Genomic DNA, 13,636 nt, shown 5'->3' with positions numbered 1-13,636 from the left:
TCCCGTCTCTCCCTTCCTGCGCCGGGGGCGGGGCCAGGGGCGGGGAGGGGGCGGGCCAGAGGAGGAGCGGAGTACAGTGTGGGGCGGAGCTGGGAGCGGGGTGCGGTGGGGGTGCGGGGACGAGCCGGGGAGGGGGGTGCGGGGGTGGAGCAGGGGAGGAGGGTGGGGGGGTGGAGCCGGGGTGGGGGCGGAGCCGGGGAGGGGGGTGCGGCAGGGGTGCGGGGTGGGGGTGGAGCTGGGGTGGGGGTGGAGCTGGGGTGGGGGCGGAGCCGGGCAACGTCGCCCCGTCTGCTGCGAGCGCCGTCGGCCGCGGGGGGCGGAGGGGTTGGTGCGCAGGCGCTTTGCGGCAGCGCCGCCTCGCGGGGGGCAGGGGCAGAGGCCGGCGTGTGGCGGGAGGCGGCGCCGGGCGCCATGGCGGGCCCGGGGCTGGTGGCTGGCGACGTGGTGGTGGACGCGCTGCCCTACTTCGACCAGGGCTACGAGGCGCCGGGCGTCCGGGAGGCGGTGAGTGCGGACCGGGGCGCGGCGGGGCGGGCCGGGGCGGCGGGCGGCCTTCCCGCCTGACGCCCGTGTGCGCTAGGCCGCCGCGCTGGTGGAGGAGGAGACGCGGCGCTACCGGCCGACGAAGAACTACCTCAGTTACCTGCCGGCGCACGACTACAGCGCCTTCGAGGTGAGGCCGGCCGGGCCCCCCCCCCCCCCCATTCACCCCCGGCCCCCAAGCCCCAGGCCGGGTCCCCGCTCACCCCCGGCCGGCCCCGGCCCCGGCCCCCGCCGCCTCACCGCTGCCTTCCCTACAGACCGAGATCATGCGGAACGAGTTCGAGCGCCTGGCGGCGCGGCAGCCCCTGGAGCTGCTCAGCATGAAGAGGTGAGGCGAGCCGAGCTGCCCCCGCCGCTGGCCGCGGCGGCCCCGGGGCGCCGGCGGGGGGGCGCCGCCCGCCGGGCCGGGCCCTCTCCTGAGGCGGGCGGGCCTGTGCCCTAGGTACGAGCTGCCGGCGCCGTCCTCCGGGCAGAAGAACGATATCACGGCGTGGCAGGAGTGCGTGAACAACTCCATGGCGCAGCTGGAGCACCAGGCGGTCCGCATCGAGAACCTGGAGCTGATGTCGCAGCACGGCTGTAACGCCTGGAAGGTGTACAACGAGTAAGGCCTCCATCTGCTTCGCTGAACCCAGCTGAAGCTCTGACTTCAACTTTTGTGTGTTTCTCGTCTCGTGTGTTCCTGTGTAAGTCCAGTGGGGATCTGTAGACCCTATCCTGGAATAACTGAGCCCCTTTGAGAGCTGTCTGTAGAAGGAAAGGAGACTGATCTGAAAGAGAAGGAGCTGCCTCTGTGGCCAAGAAACAGTCTGTATTTCAATACATCCTGATCTTGAATTTTGTGAGTTATAGTTTGGGTAGCAGTTGATGATAACGGGCTTTAACTGAAGATAACTAAAGAGGCTAATGACAGCCTGTGAAATGACCGTTCAGTAGTGGAAATAAAGATGAGTTACTACTGATCTTGCTCAGTCCAGAGCCATTAGTAATAAAGCTGTTGCAAAAGCCAAAAAAAGTAGGCAGCACGGCTGCAGGAAGCACCAGGGCTGTTTCAGGCAGAGAATGTTAATATTGGCTTTTGAGAAGGGTCAGCTTAGCCTTAGGTAAAGGTGTAGACAAAAGGAATGTGAAACTTACCCTTGGGAGAAGGCAAAGGGTTGCTTAGCTTAGGAGAAGGGAGGCAGGTAGAGGATCTATTAGCTTGCACTTATGTCAGGAAGTGGAAAGACCTGTTTGTGCTCTGACAATGTTATACAAGGGAAACAATAAAAACTAGTTATAGGTAACTTTAGAATTAAAATTAGAAGATGGGTGGTAGGGTAGGGAGATGGTACACTAGCATTCTAGTCAGAGTAGCACAAGCAGACAGTAACAAGCTTGAAGGTAGAACTTGATCAGCAAATGGGTGTGATTTTATGATACTGCCTGATGGCAAGGGCTGACCATAGTGATCACTGAAGGTTTATGTCTTAAAACTGCTTATGTTACAGTTGTAGTGTTTTGGCCTTGGGTCATTCCCTTCAGGAGCGAAGAGCACAGACTGCACTGAGAGCAAGTTGTCTGGTGTTTGCGTTGTAGTGGCTTGCTGCATCTTTAACTCTGCAGAGTTAAATATCTGGTTAAATGGGTCTGATCTAGCAATTGTATGTTTTCCTAATGCTTTTCTTGCATTCTGCTATTAGACATCTGGTCCATATGATAGAACAAGCCCAGAAAGAGCTTCAGAAGTTGAGGTGAGTCATTCTGACGTTTTCATACTGAAGTTGGAAGGAAAGTGAACCCCTCTCCCCCCTCCCCAGTTATACAAAGGCTTCTGGATATGCTGCTGCCATGGTCATAGGAAAAAGGACCCAGTGATAATAGCAACTAAGTAGTCTGACCCTGCCCTCCCCAAGTTGTTACATCCATAATGCTTATTCCACTCAAACTCTGGGCTTGTTTTGTTTGGTTTTATTTGGTTTTGTCTGAACCTCTGATTTGAACAGAATGGTTCATGGTGGAATCCTCCCTGAAATGAAATGCAGTCATGTTTTCTTTTTGCTGCTGATAGACTTCTATTTAGTGTGCAGTGGTCTCAGTGCAGGCATGTTCCCTGATATTAGGCTTGGCCTGTCATTTTGAAGTGGATGCTTTAATGAGTTTACAGAAGTGGGTTACTCAGGGATGGAGGTTGTAGAATATTGAAGTGATGCACCTTCATAAATCACTGTTCGGAGCATGTGCCACGGAGTTAGCAAGTAGAGCTTTTCAGCTTTCAGATTTAGGTGAACTACTGTGATTTTCAGCCTGAAGATGGGACTGTATACTGGGACATGGGCAGAAGGCAAGTTGCACAGTGATTCATATCTTTTTATCAGTACCTGGGTGTTTAGATTAGCTGGAATTATTGCCTTGGACAGAAGCAGTGTGGGAAGGTGTGGGAAAGAAGCAGAACTCAAGTTGCGAAGGTTAAAAGGACACCAGGATGTACAGCAAGGAGGCTAACAGGACGCCACCGTTAGTGTGAACTAAGAACTACTTGGAGACCAGAGTATTTTAAGTATTCTGCACTTCTTGGGTACTTAACTGGATTACTGAATTTTGGAAGTGATGAGCCATTCATCTTTGCTTTTCTGACCTTTTTTTTTTTGAGAGAACAAAAAATTTTCTCTATTCTGCGCTTGTCCAGGAGTAAGATTGAATGTTTGAAGTTTTGCTTACAGTAGAGTGGAAGTTCTTTGTTGTTGTTTTTGTTGGTTTTTGTGGGTTTTTTGGTGTTTTTTTTTGTTTGTTTGTTTTTCTGTATCCTGGGGTTCTGTGTGCAGCGGTGTACTGGGGTTTGTCGATCCAAATGTTGTCGTTTGGTCCTGGCTACAAAATTGTTTGCTTGTAGTACTTCTAGGGATTAGGTGTCTTTTAAAATCAGCAGCAGATACTACAAATTTTAAATAAAGGAGACAAAAAAAAACCAACCCAAACCAAAAACATAAATCTTTTCTCCCCAGGAAAAACATTCAAGATCTGAACTGGCAACGAAAGAACATGCAGCTCACAGCTGGGGCTAAGCTACGAGAAATGGAATCTACGTGAGTATCTGGATTTTTTCGGTTAAATCTTGCACAAGTGTCTCTTTTGCTTTAAATCCTTCCTCGCAGAGCATCAGTGATCTTTCAGTGCTATTGCGGGACGCTGTGGCATGAACACTATTGCTTTGCACAGAGTTTTAAAGGATTTGTGATTCAGGTCTACGTAGTAGTTGCTGTGGTTGAGGGAATCAACAAGCAACGGATGTGAAGAGGAGGGCGTTCCAGCTGCTTGAAGCTGCCTGTCTGAATTGTTTCTTAAGCTTCTCTTCATCTAAACATTGGCAGTTGGTGGATTTGAGTGTAGTAAATTAAATTTTGTATGTTAAGGTTTAACAGGGTTAAAAACTGCTTTTTGTCGCTTTGTTGTTCAAATTACAATTGGTATCAACTGAGGCTTATCAAGTACTGAGAAGAATACCGCTTTATTCAGTGCCTTTGTGCTTCTTTGGAGCAGTAATTGCCTTTTATTTTAAAACAGAGGACTGCTAAGTGACACTTGAAAGCCTTTTTATTTCTTTTCCCTTCCAGATGGGTGTCTCTTGTCAGCAAAAATTATGAGATTGAACGAACTATTGTGCAGCTGGAAAATGAAATTTCACAAATCAAACAGCAGCATGGGGAAGCGAACAAGGAGAATATCCAGCAAGACTTCCAGTGACTTAATCTGTACTGTCTTACTGCAGCATACGTTAAAACACCAAAACCACCACCCTTGGAGGTGCTCTGTGTTTGTAGACGCCTCTAGCTGCAGTTGTGTAAGGTGATAAAGAGGTATTTCAATTGTTTCTTTTTCCTTGTTTTAAATTCTAGGAGGAGGCAGGGTAGTCTCAAAATGTCCTGCTCAAGTGTATTACGGGCACAATTAAACAGACGGTGAATTTTTTTGCTTTTTATATACTTGAAGTAAAAGACCTTAAAACCTGTTCCATGTGTTTGCATTACCCCCATGCCCTTAATAAACGTCGTTTTGCTCTCTGTACGGCTTTTGGTTTGCGTTCGGGACAGCCCCCGCGCTGTCACCGAGCTAGGCTTTGCAACATCGACCCAGCAACGAGCGCTGCGTGGCTGATGTGCGTGACCGCGGACGCGGTGCGGGACGAGGCGGCAGCTGGCGGCTTTGCGGCGGCGTGCGGGGGGGCGCGGGTGTGTTCTGCGGGGGTGCTACACGTTGCGCGGCGAGGGCCCCCGGCCCCCTCCCCTCCTCGTCGCTCCCCCGGCCCCACCTTCCCGCCCGTGCGGAGGGTTCGCGCCGCGGCCGGTCGCTCGTTCCCCGGTGCCGAGGCCCGAGGCTCGCGGGGGGCGGGGCCCGCTCCTTGCCGCACGCTCCGCCCCCAGGGGCGTACTGCCCAGCTGGCGATTGGTTGGGAAGCCGCCGACGCCGGCCAATGGAGGTTCACCCCGCGGTGCGGTGACAGGCCCCCGCCCCGCCCCACCCCGGCCGGCGCTACGTCACGGCCCGCCCTTCCGGCCGCCTCTCTGACGCAGAAGCACGCGCTCCCGCGCGCGGCCTGGAGGGCACTGCCGAGGGCGCCTGCGCGCGCCGCGGCCCCGCCGCTGTGCCGGGGCGCGCGCACGGCGCGTGGTGACGCCGTGCGTGCGCGGAGCGGGGAGTCGGGTTCAAAGGAGGAAACATGGCGGAAAACAAAGGAGGCGGCGGCGGCGGGGAGGGGGCTGCCGAGGCCGGGCCGGGCGGCGGCGGCGGCCTGGAGACCGCGGCCGCGTCCCCTCCCGGCGCCGCGCCGCCCGCGCCCGTCGCCGCGCCGCCCGAGGAGCGGGAGAGCCCGGGCGCGGCGGCGGTGGCGGTGGCGGCGGAGCGCGGTCTCGGGGAGGCCGAGGCCGAGGCGGCGGCGGCGGGGCCCGGTGTCGTCCCGGGTCCGGGCCCCAGCCCGGTGCCGCCGCTGACGCCTGCGGCGCCGGGGCCCTTCTCGCTGCTGGACACCTGCGCCGTGTGCGCGCAGAGCCTGCAGAGCCGGCGGGAGGCCGAGCCCAAGCTGCTGCCCTGCCTGCACTCCTTCTGCCGGCGCTGCCTGCCCGAGCCCGAGCGGCAGCTCAGCGTCCCCGTCCCCGGCGGCGCCAACGGCGACATCCAGCAAGGTGAGGGCGGCCGGGGGGGGCGGGCGGCGCCGGCCCGCGCCGGGGCTCGCTGTGGCGCCGAGCGCGCCGCCGCCGCGGGCTTCCCTGCGTCGGCACCCCTGCCTTCTCTCGGCCCGGTCCGGCAGCCCTGCCCGGAGAGGCCGCGTCCGTGACCGCCGGTCTTCCCCTTGCTCTGATCCTCCGGGGGCTGCTCGCAACGCCCACCAGCAGCTTCGCGCTTTCAAGTGGCGGGTGAAGCTCGGAAGGCCTTGGGAGGACGGTGTAGATTGTGTTGTGTGTTTTGTTTTGGCTTTCAGAGGTGCTACTGTGGAGGTGTGTCTGTGAGGAGGTGCTCAACTGTTCGCTTCTATAGCGCTCGGGTGAAAGAAAATTGTCAAAGTGAAATCTAATTCGCTGTTGTTACAGTATTACGTGCTCGATTGTGAGCGGTGTGTCGTACACCTGCTTTCAGGTGCACGTTTCCTGCGGACCGACTTAAACAGCACTGCCGCCTTGTATCAGTTCACTTGCTCTGCCTGTGTACTCTACACATACGTAACTTCTGTGCTGTGGAAAAAGTGTAAACTGCTCCTTCTAGGTGTGTTTATTGAAGTCACAGCTTGATTTTTATTTTTTATTTTATATGTTCAGGGGTGGAACTGAAAAGCTTCTGGAGCTTTTAATGGAATGACTCACATGCTGTGGTCTACAGACCAAACTAGGGCCCTGGTAAGTGGTTTTGCAGGTCTTAACTGGGCCCTGTGGTCAAAGAGACCTTGTTTGGTGACATCTTTCTGGTTTTAGCAAGGACTCAAGCCTGTCCTGTGTTACATAGTGAAGGAATTAACCTGGCTCAGTAGTGGTTCTTTCCCAAACTGTTCAGAAGTGGTTCATCTAGGGCATGATCTTAGAAAGTCTATCAGTTTTAAAAAGATGACGCATTAAATATAGTTCATAAATACATTAACTAAAGCACTCACTTGGTATTGTGATCTTTCTAGTTAAATTCCAGAGTCTACATTTTGCGTTACATGTGCTAGTGAAAGAGGCAGAACTTGGAAAGCTGGGTTTGTCTTGTTAGCAGGGTTATCTGAATCCCGCTGTCTCTGTTAGGGTACAAGCGTGGGAACAACACAAAGCATAGCTTCTGAAGTAAATATAAACTGGAATATCAATTCTTGTCATACACATCTTAAGAATGCTTGATTGGTGCTTTGGTGAAGTAAGAATTCATGTTTGGATTGCTGCATCAAAAACTTTCAGGTGATGTGAGCAAGATGTGCAGGTAGGCTCCAGGCGAGTATAGTGGTAAGGTGTGTGTGAAGGATCCACCTGCAGTGATACATAAATCTGCATGAATAAACGATTTAGCCCAGCAGGTCAGTTGAGAAGGCGATGTTGACCAACCAGAACGTGCAGTTTTGTGGACAGCTCTCTGCATGTTGTGAGTGGAATCAGTTGAATGGCACATGAAATGCTTACCAGTAAATCAGGTAGAAAATGGACATTTCCAGCATACAGAGAAGTACCACATTGCTTAGTCATGCAGGTTCCTTCCCTGTTGGTGTGGATTTTGGTAGTCATGAAGTGTTACTTCCACTTCTGCTTCTCTAGTCTCCTTAACCACGAGCAGGTGTTTTTCATGAAGGAAGAGTTAATGGGAACTGGTGTACTCAGCTGTACCTGAAGCAGTTTACACTTAACTGCAGGTTCTCACTGCTGCATTATGTGCTATACTGTTTTATAGGCATTTAAATTTGCCTGCTATTTTTCAATGTTCTCTACACCTAGAGAAGATAATTACTAGTGCTATGGAAAAGAACTGGGTTTTTCTTTTGATATTTTCCTGGTTGCTTTCTCAGTTAGTTTCAGACTTCGCTCTGTAAGAGTTGTCAGTACTTAAAATAGTAAATATGTCTATTTATTGGGTAGTAACTGTGGAAGGCCCTTACCAGGAGTAGAGCGCGAGGTAGGTACCTACAGAGCTGTTCTCTGAGTGACTGTACCCTTTCCTGATGAAAGCACACTGCTCCTGCTTTCAGAGAAGACAGTAAGGATGCTCGAAGGCAGTAGTTTGTGGTCTATATCAGCGTCATCTCTTCTACCCTGTTGCCATTCCCTTGAGAGACACTGCTAATGAAGAGAGAATAATTGTCTCAATTCCTAAAAGTTTGAGAAATGCTGACTAAAGTTTAAAACAATCATCTAAAGCTGTGGTTTGCTGTATTATAAAGAAGTGACTGGTAGGTATGTACCTATTGCACTGGTGAAACCTTTTTTTTTGCTGAAAGTTGTATTTACATTGGTGAGAATAATTAGAAGCTTTTGGTTTAATGTATTTAAAGAATATGAATTTTAGTCCATTTATTTAATGTAAAAAGCAACATCTCCTGTTCAGTTTAATGACTTAATAGGTCATTGGAAAGTGCATTTTATTTGGTGGACAGGAGATTTCTTAATGCCTGGTGTTTCAGCTGTCCAGCTGGACTCCTCCTTTCAGATTTAACAAGTTACAAAAAAGCATTTTCTTGTATTTGCATCACAGTATTCTGAAAAAAAGTTTATTTCTAAGTTTAAGATTTCAGACAGTTACAGATACTGCAGAACAACTTTTTATGCACCCACTGCTGCTTCTGCTCTTGGGAAGATAGGCTGTTTTGAGGTTTCACTGCCTTACCGAGATATTTACAATCTCTCTTAAGAAGATTATCTCAACAGGGAGAATGTGTGACTCTCCCAGCTGCTTGTGAATGTCACAATCTTCATCAGGCTGAAAAACTAAAAAAGAGCTGCAAGGTGCTTTCAGAGAGCCTAAGGGATACATACACGACTGGTTAATGTGCATATATGTGTAATTTGAGGAACAATAAGTTTACTACTGAGTGCTATAATATAAACTATTGTAGATTATTCTGATACACTGAATTCAACTCCCATACCTGGTGTTTGTGTCTTTAGAAACCATTATTAATCACACCTTAATTTATGCAGTAACTATTTTTAATTTGCTTTGGAAGGGGGTTATAAAAATGGTATGATGTCTATGAGAATGTGACACATCACTTAAATTGAGTTCTGTAGTAGTTACTGTATTTTCAGTCAAGAAAGCTAAAAAACTCCTGCATCAAATAGATTGCTTAAGCTATGTAAATGCAGGCCATCTTAGTTTCAGTGAAACGACTTAGGAGTGGACCTTGAAAGCGGTTAATTTTTTAAAAATTTATTTATAATCTGATTTCAGTCTGATTGTGTCACTCACTTGACCTGTGAGGGTTTATTTCAAGATCTAATCACTGAAACTAGGACAGGGCTTCTGGTATATGGCTATGCAGAAACATATTTGGACCCTTATATTTCTGAGAAGTAAATATTACGCACATGCAATAGCTACTATTGGTGTTCTCAACCAATAAATGAAACCTGGCAGAGATTAATTTGTTAGAGGATTGCATACATGGCAGGTGCGAGCGTAAACTGGAAGTTCGTGTTGTTAGATTGCATGAGTGCTTGCAAATATTTCCTGAACTGTAAAGCTTTATCATAATTATAACAATGTAAACATCTGAAAGGGTTTTGAGTTTTCCTATATTCACCTAGTACTTTTGGGCCGGGAACCTGCCTGACGCATTTCAACCCAAAACAAGCACATGTGTTTAAAACCAGATGTCTAAAATGATGCTGTTCATTCAACAGTGATTAGGATTGTAGAAGGTTGATGACTTGCTTGTTGGTGGATGACGTGGCAGAGTTTTGGGCTAGTGCTAATTGAAGTCTCATAAGCATCAACAAAAAATCAAAGCCGTTTCTTTAAAATGAAGGTTCACGAAGGAGCCCAGCATCGCGTAGCTTGGCAGGGACCTGCAGGTGTGTCTGGCCTGGCCTCTTGCTCAACGCAGGCCTGGTTAGAGGAGGTTCCTTAGGGCCTTGCCCAGTTGTGTGGTGCCTGTCTGTTGGGATGGCAACTTCACAGCTTCTGTGAACCTCTGTGCAGTATTTGACTATCCTCATTGTAAATATGTGAAATGTATACTGTGTTGAAGCAAGTTTTGCCTTGCCGCGGCTTGTATGTGCTAATACTTGTCCTTTTGCCGTGCACCTTTGGGAAGAGCCTGGCGCTGCCCCCCTCTCCTCGGTGTCAGGTGTTCCAGCCCTGGTCATCGCCACCGCTGGGCTCGCCCTGGTTTGGCAGTCGGTGCTGGACCGGGCCCAGTATCCCGGTGTGGTCTCCCAGAGTGCTGACCAGAAAGGATCGCTGCCCTGGACCCGCTGGCTGTGCCTGCTAATGCACCCTGGGATGTGTTGGCTTTTTTGCCTGAAGGCTGTGCTGTTGGCTCCTGTTAAGACTCTTGTCCATAAGGACTTTAAACATTGTATTTTAGGGTATTAAAGTGAGGTCAAAGTTACTTTGTTATACTCATGTTTCAGGGTTTTAGTACTCTTGAACGTCATGAAGCAACTGAAGGACTGATAAATATTCTCGTATTACAGACCAGAGCTTATGTTACAGGAGTTGGATATTACGAAAATACGAGTTTTAGTATATAAGTAGGGATATTTAGGGATGCAAGTGTTTGGGTTCAATATCTGAGTAAACTTTGAGAGATACTTTGAAGTTATAATTTTGAACTACTGGGAAGACTCCCTACGTTAGCTCAGTGATGGAAGGGATCCAGCGGCGAACGGTGCCAGTGAAGTACAAAGTGCTTTTTGTAGCATCTTATTCCTTGATCACGTATGTTGTGTGCACCCCACTCAGATCGATGATCTCCTCACCCTCAGCAACACCCTTTATTTTGTTGCGAAAGGCTTTCTTGGAGTTAGAACTTCAGTGACTTTTCGTTATTGCTTTTTGTTCTCTGTAAAGTTTAAGAAGTGCTTGGCTAGGCTGTAACGTGTTCATTTAAAGTTGGCTGAAGTCTGCTTGGACTTGAAGTCAACAAGTGAATGTATGGATCATTTAGTATGGAAGTTTCTTATAAAAGCTATTTTGCTTTAGCTGGTGTAATGTTTGTAGTGAGTAGGTAAGTTTCCATGGCTAGTTGTAACTGTGTTCCCTCTCCCTCCCTCCCCAATTCCCCTTTTTCTAACCCCAGGGCTACAGTGCTGGAGAATCCCAGCCAGCTTCTCTCCAGTGTTTGCAAACAAAAGCTAGAAAACCAGATCGAGGATGGTAGTACGTGGGTTTGATTAGGAAACAGGTTAATTCTTTACTGGCTCAGGAAGCCTTGCTCTTCTACAGATGGTCTCTGAAATATCTGATGAGATTCCAGAAGGGAATTTCTAGAAGTGTGGGTAGGGAGCAAAGAGTAAGATTCAGAGAATTCCAGTTCTTTTATCCTCTTTCTTTTATCTTGCAGAAGTAGCAGGTATGAGTTGGACACATGCTGTCTTACTGAGCACAATGTGCCTTGCCTAACAAAGGTGTACTGGGGGCAGATCAGTTGATTTCAATGTATGTTAAAAGTGCCAGGAGTCTGAATTCCTTAATATCAAGCTGGAGTGTGTGTAGTAGCCGAAGACTTGACAAGCTTTCTCTGGAGACAATTTCTCTGGTTTGATCCTGCAAGACTGGAAGTAAAGAGAACAAGCCTTTCCCCCTCCATATCTAGCTCTCAAGCATTTTTAATGCTTGGAAGAGTATTTTAGTGTTGTCGGGATTAAGTTGTCAGACAGGAGAAATGAATTCTAAGCAGGTTTTGAGTAAATATCCTGTTGAAACTAGTTCAGGATGAAGGCTTTCATAGTTACATTAACCTGTTGAAAGAATTGCTTGTTTTGAGATGCATGTAAATAGCTGTCAGAGAAATGCTGTTACCCTTGGGAAATTTTAAACATAAATATATGCAAGGTATTCTCAGAGTTCAGAGTTAAAATTCAGAAAAATAGTTTTGTTGCAGCGTTAGGTGTTAGTTGGCAATGGTAGATTAAAAGCATCTTCTATTCAAAATCTTAAGTTCTTTGAAATGTTCTATTGTGATTGGCTGCTGGGTCATGTTGCAGATTTTTTAGCAGTCTTTCTGTTATGAAAACAAAATTACTTTTTCTGCTTAATTTACTTCAGTTTTGCTATTTCTGTCATCCTTTGATGTCTGTGGTCTAGTTCAGCGTGCTTTATCTGAATCATAAGCAGTTAAAAGGATTACATAGATGCTACACTCATTAGTGTTCTTAGTCTTTGACAAAGAAGTCTAATGTGCGATGTAAGGAAGATGTGACTTCTAGCAGTTGTATAACTCATGGTCTAACGCATGTTGCGGAGTAAAAACTTCTGCTGCTTCTCTCTTTCCTCTGACAAAGCTCTTCACCTGAGGTACTCCGTGTCCCGCTTGGGTGGAGGCGTAGGCAGTGACCTCGGCCGGAGCTGCCAAGAGAGCTGGAGCTGTACCGGAATGTTCTTGTCGGACGGCTTTTACCTGGGTTCGCAGCCTGGTTTGCGGAGACGCGGGCTCCCGTGCAGGGCAGAGGCGGCTCTTCCCGGGCAGCGACCGCCCTCGGGCCGTAGCGTGTTCCTGCTTCCACCCGCCGTGGGCTCTGCCTCGAGTCCCGTCAGCGTGCCCGGGAGCGCCGGGTGCAGGGCGGCCCAGGCCGCTCCGCAGGGCTGGCTGCTGCTGCGGCTCTCACCCATCCATCCCTGATGACGCTCTCGCGGGGACGCGCTGCTGTCGGTTCTCCTTCGTGGTTTTCTTCAGCTCAGAGTAGTGTCTCAGGCGAATTGCTCTTTCTGACCGTGTCAGGAGACTCCTTAGGAGCGTGTCGCAAGGAATCTGGGAGTTTCTTTTCTCCCTCTGTTGCAGGCTTTGGAAACTCTGGTAGGGAGGAATGGCTCATGGTGTGAGAAGATGGCAAGTGAAACCTATCTCCCTTTGAGTGGGGTTGACAGTGCAAGGCAGGCTTTTCCTACCTGCTGGATTGGTGACTCTCAAACCAAATTTTCAGGTAAGAAATTATTCCTGCTTCTCACTTAAATCAGCCTTAGGTAAGGCAAAAAGAGAGAAACAAAACTCGGTTTAGGTTATATGCTGTATGTAGCAGCAGATGGGGGACAGTAAACATGTATGATTGAAAATTTTTTTGCTGTTCTGGGTAATGTCTGGAGAAGTAGAATCTGATCTGAACTGCACAATTAATTGGGAACAAGATGCAGTTCATTTCACCACAGGCTACTGGAAAGGGCAAGGAAGGGAATATTTGGTACATGTAGCTGTGTGTATCACGTGCTGTGGAAGAAGGTAGTAAGTGTTTATGCTCATGGTTGTTGCAGGTCTTGTACGCCATTGAGAGGCTTGTGATATAAACAGATAGAAAAACTGGTGATATCAGTCCTCTTAAATGCAATGTAGGAAGCTTGGAAGCCCACTCCTGTTGTTTATCTGCAGCTCTTGTACAATAGTTCATCGTTTTCCATGGCTGTTCAGGTCCAAAGGCTTTTTATTTTTGGATTTCTTCATGAAAGTACTGATACTCACAGGAGCATCTGTGGGTTGCTGGTGAAGTTTGTGGGGTGTTTCTTTCTTTCATTTTTTTTGGCACCTGAAGTATAACTGTTGCTATAGTTAATGCTAATGACAGTATTTTGATTATAATGTACTGTAAGTTGGAAAGGAACTGGCATTCAAAACGTTTTAGACCCTCAGCGCAGAGTTTCATGTGGTGTGGTGTCAGTGCTTGCTATTTCTTCTAATATTTTTGCCAGGGAAGAAGCATTTCTGTTTTATGGTTGGGTGAAACTGAGCTATATGGGATTTGAAATGCGAAGTCTGAAAGAAACTTTCTGATTCTCAACTCTTTGCTTTAGTGCTGCTGTTAACCTCTGGAGTATCGATTTTATGGCTTCAAAATAATATGAAGCCATCTTTATTACCATAGAGACCTTCTACATTTTCAATCAGGACTGGGGGGAGATCATAAACCAGTCTGACCTTCATAATTTCTATGAGTGTGACTAATTAAACTGT

General features: G+C 48.5%; 2 protein-coding genes across 7 annotated transcripts in view; both read left to right on the top strand.

Moving 5' to 3' along the window:
- Positions 1 to 334: 334 nt before the first annotated feature.
- Positions 335 to 4,583, top strand: BCAS2 (BCAS2 pre-mRNA processing factor). 2 transcript variants are annotated; one of them, XM_075115167.1, is made up of 7 exons: positions 335 to 504; positions 581 to 673; positions 801 to 871; positions 986 to 1,147; positions 2,226 to 2,276; positions 3,528 to 3,608; positions 4,137 to 4,583. In XM_075115167.1, the coding sequence occupies exons 1-7, from the start codon at positions 412 to 414 to the stop codon at positions 4,264 to 4,266; spliced, it is 681 nt and encodes a 226-aa protein (XP_074971268.1). In that variant the 5' UTR covers positions 335 to 411; the 3' UTR covers positions 4,267 to 4,583. The 2 variants fall into 2 exon arrangements, with proteins under 2 accessions (XP_074971268.1, XP_074971270.1); XM_075115169.1 differs by lacking the exon at positions 2,226 to 2,276 and having other exon boundaries at positions 346 to 504.
- A 566-nt stretch (positions 4,584 to 5,149) lies between these two features.
- TRIM33 (tripartite motif containing 33) overlaps positions 5,150 to 13,636 on the top strand; it is a 38,299-nt gene continuing 29,812 nt past the window's right edge. Inside the window, exon 1 of one of the 5 annotated variants that reach the window (XM_075115986.1) lies at positions 5,150 to 5,702. In XM_075115986.1, the coding sequence (XP_074972087.1) occupies positions 5,240 to 5,702 (463 nt within the window). In that variant the 5' untranslated portion in view covers positions 5,150 to 5,239. Of the gene's footprint in view, positions 5,703 to 12,503; positions 12,618 to 13,636 lie in introns of those variants that run through there. The other 4 variants (XM_075115984.1, XM_075115983.1, XM_075115982.1 and 1 more) reach the window with 4 other exon arrangements.

The sequence above is a fragment of the Phalacrocorax aristotelis genome, chromosome 21 (assembly GCF_949628215.1).
Source record: "Phalacrocorax aristotelis chromosome 21, bGulAri2.1, whole genome shotgun sequence".
NCBI lineage: Eukaryota > Metazoa > Chordata > Aves > Suliformes > Phalacrocoracidae > Phalacrocorax > Phalacrocorax aristotelis.
Note: the sequence above shows the minus strand (reverse complement) of the source record. Positions and strands in the feature narration are given on the sequence as shown.

Coding starts and splice junctions, on each gene's coding strand:
- BCAS2 (XM_075115167.1), top strand. CDS start 412: ATGGCGGGCCCGGGGCTGGTGGCTGGCGACGTGGTGGTGGACGCGCTG. Junction 2,277..3,527: donor AAAGAGCTTCAGAAGTTGAG/GTGAGTCATTCT, acceptor TTTTCTCCCCAG/GAAAAACATTCAAGATCTGA. Junction 3,609..4,136: donor CTACGAGAAATGGAATCTAC/GTGAGTATCTGG, acceptor TTTCCCTTCCAG/ATGGGTGTCTCTTGTCAGCA.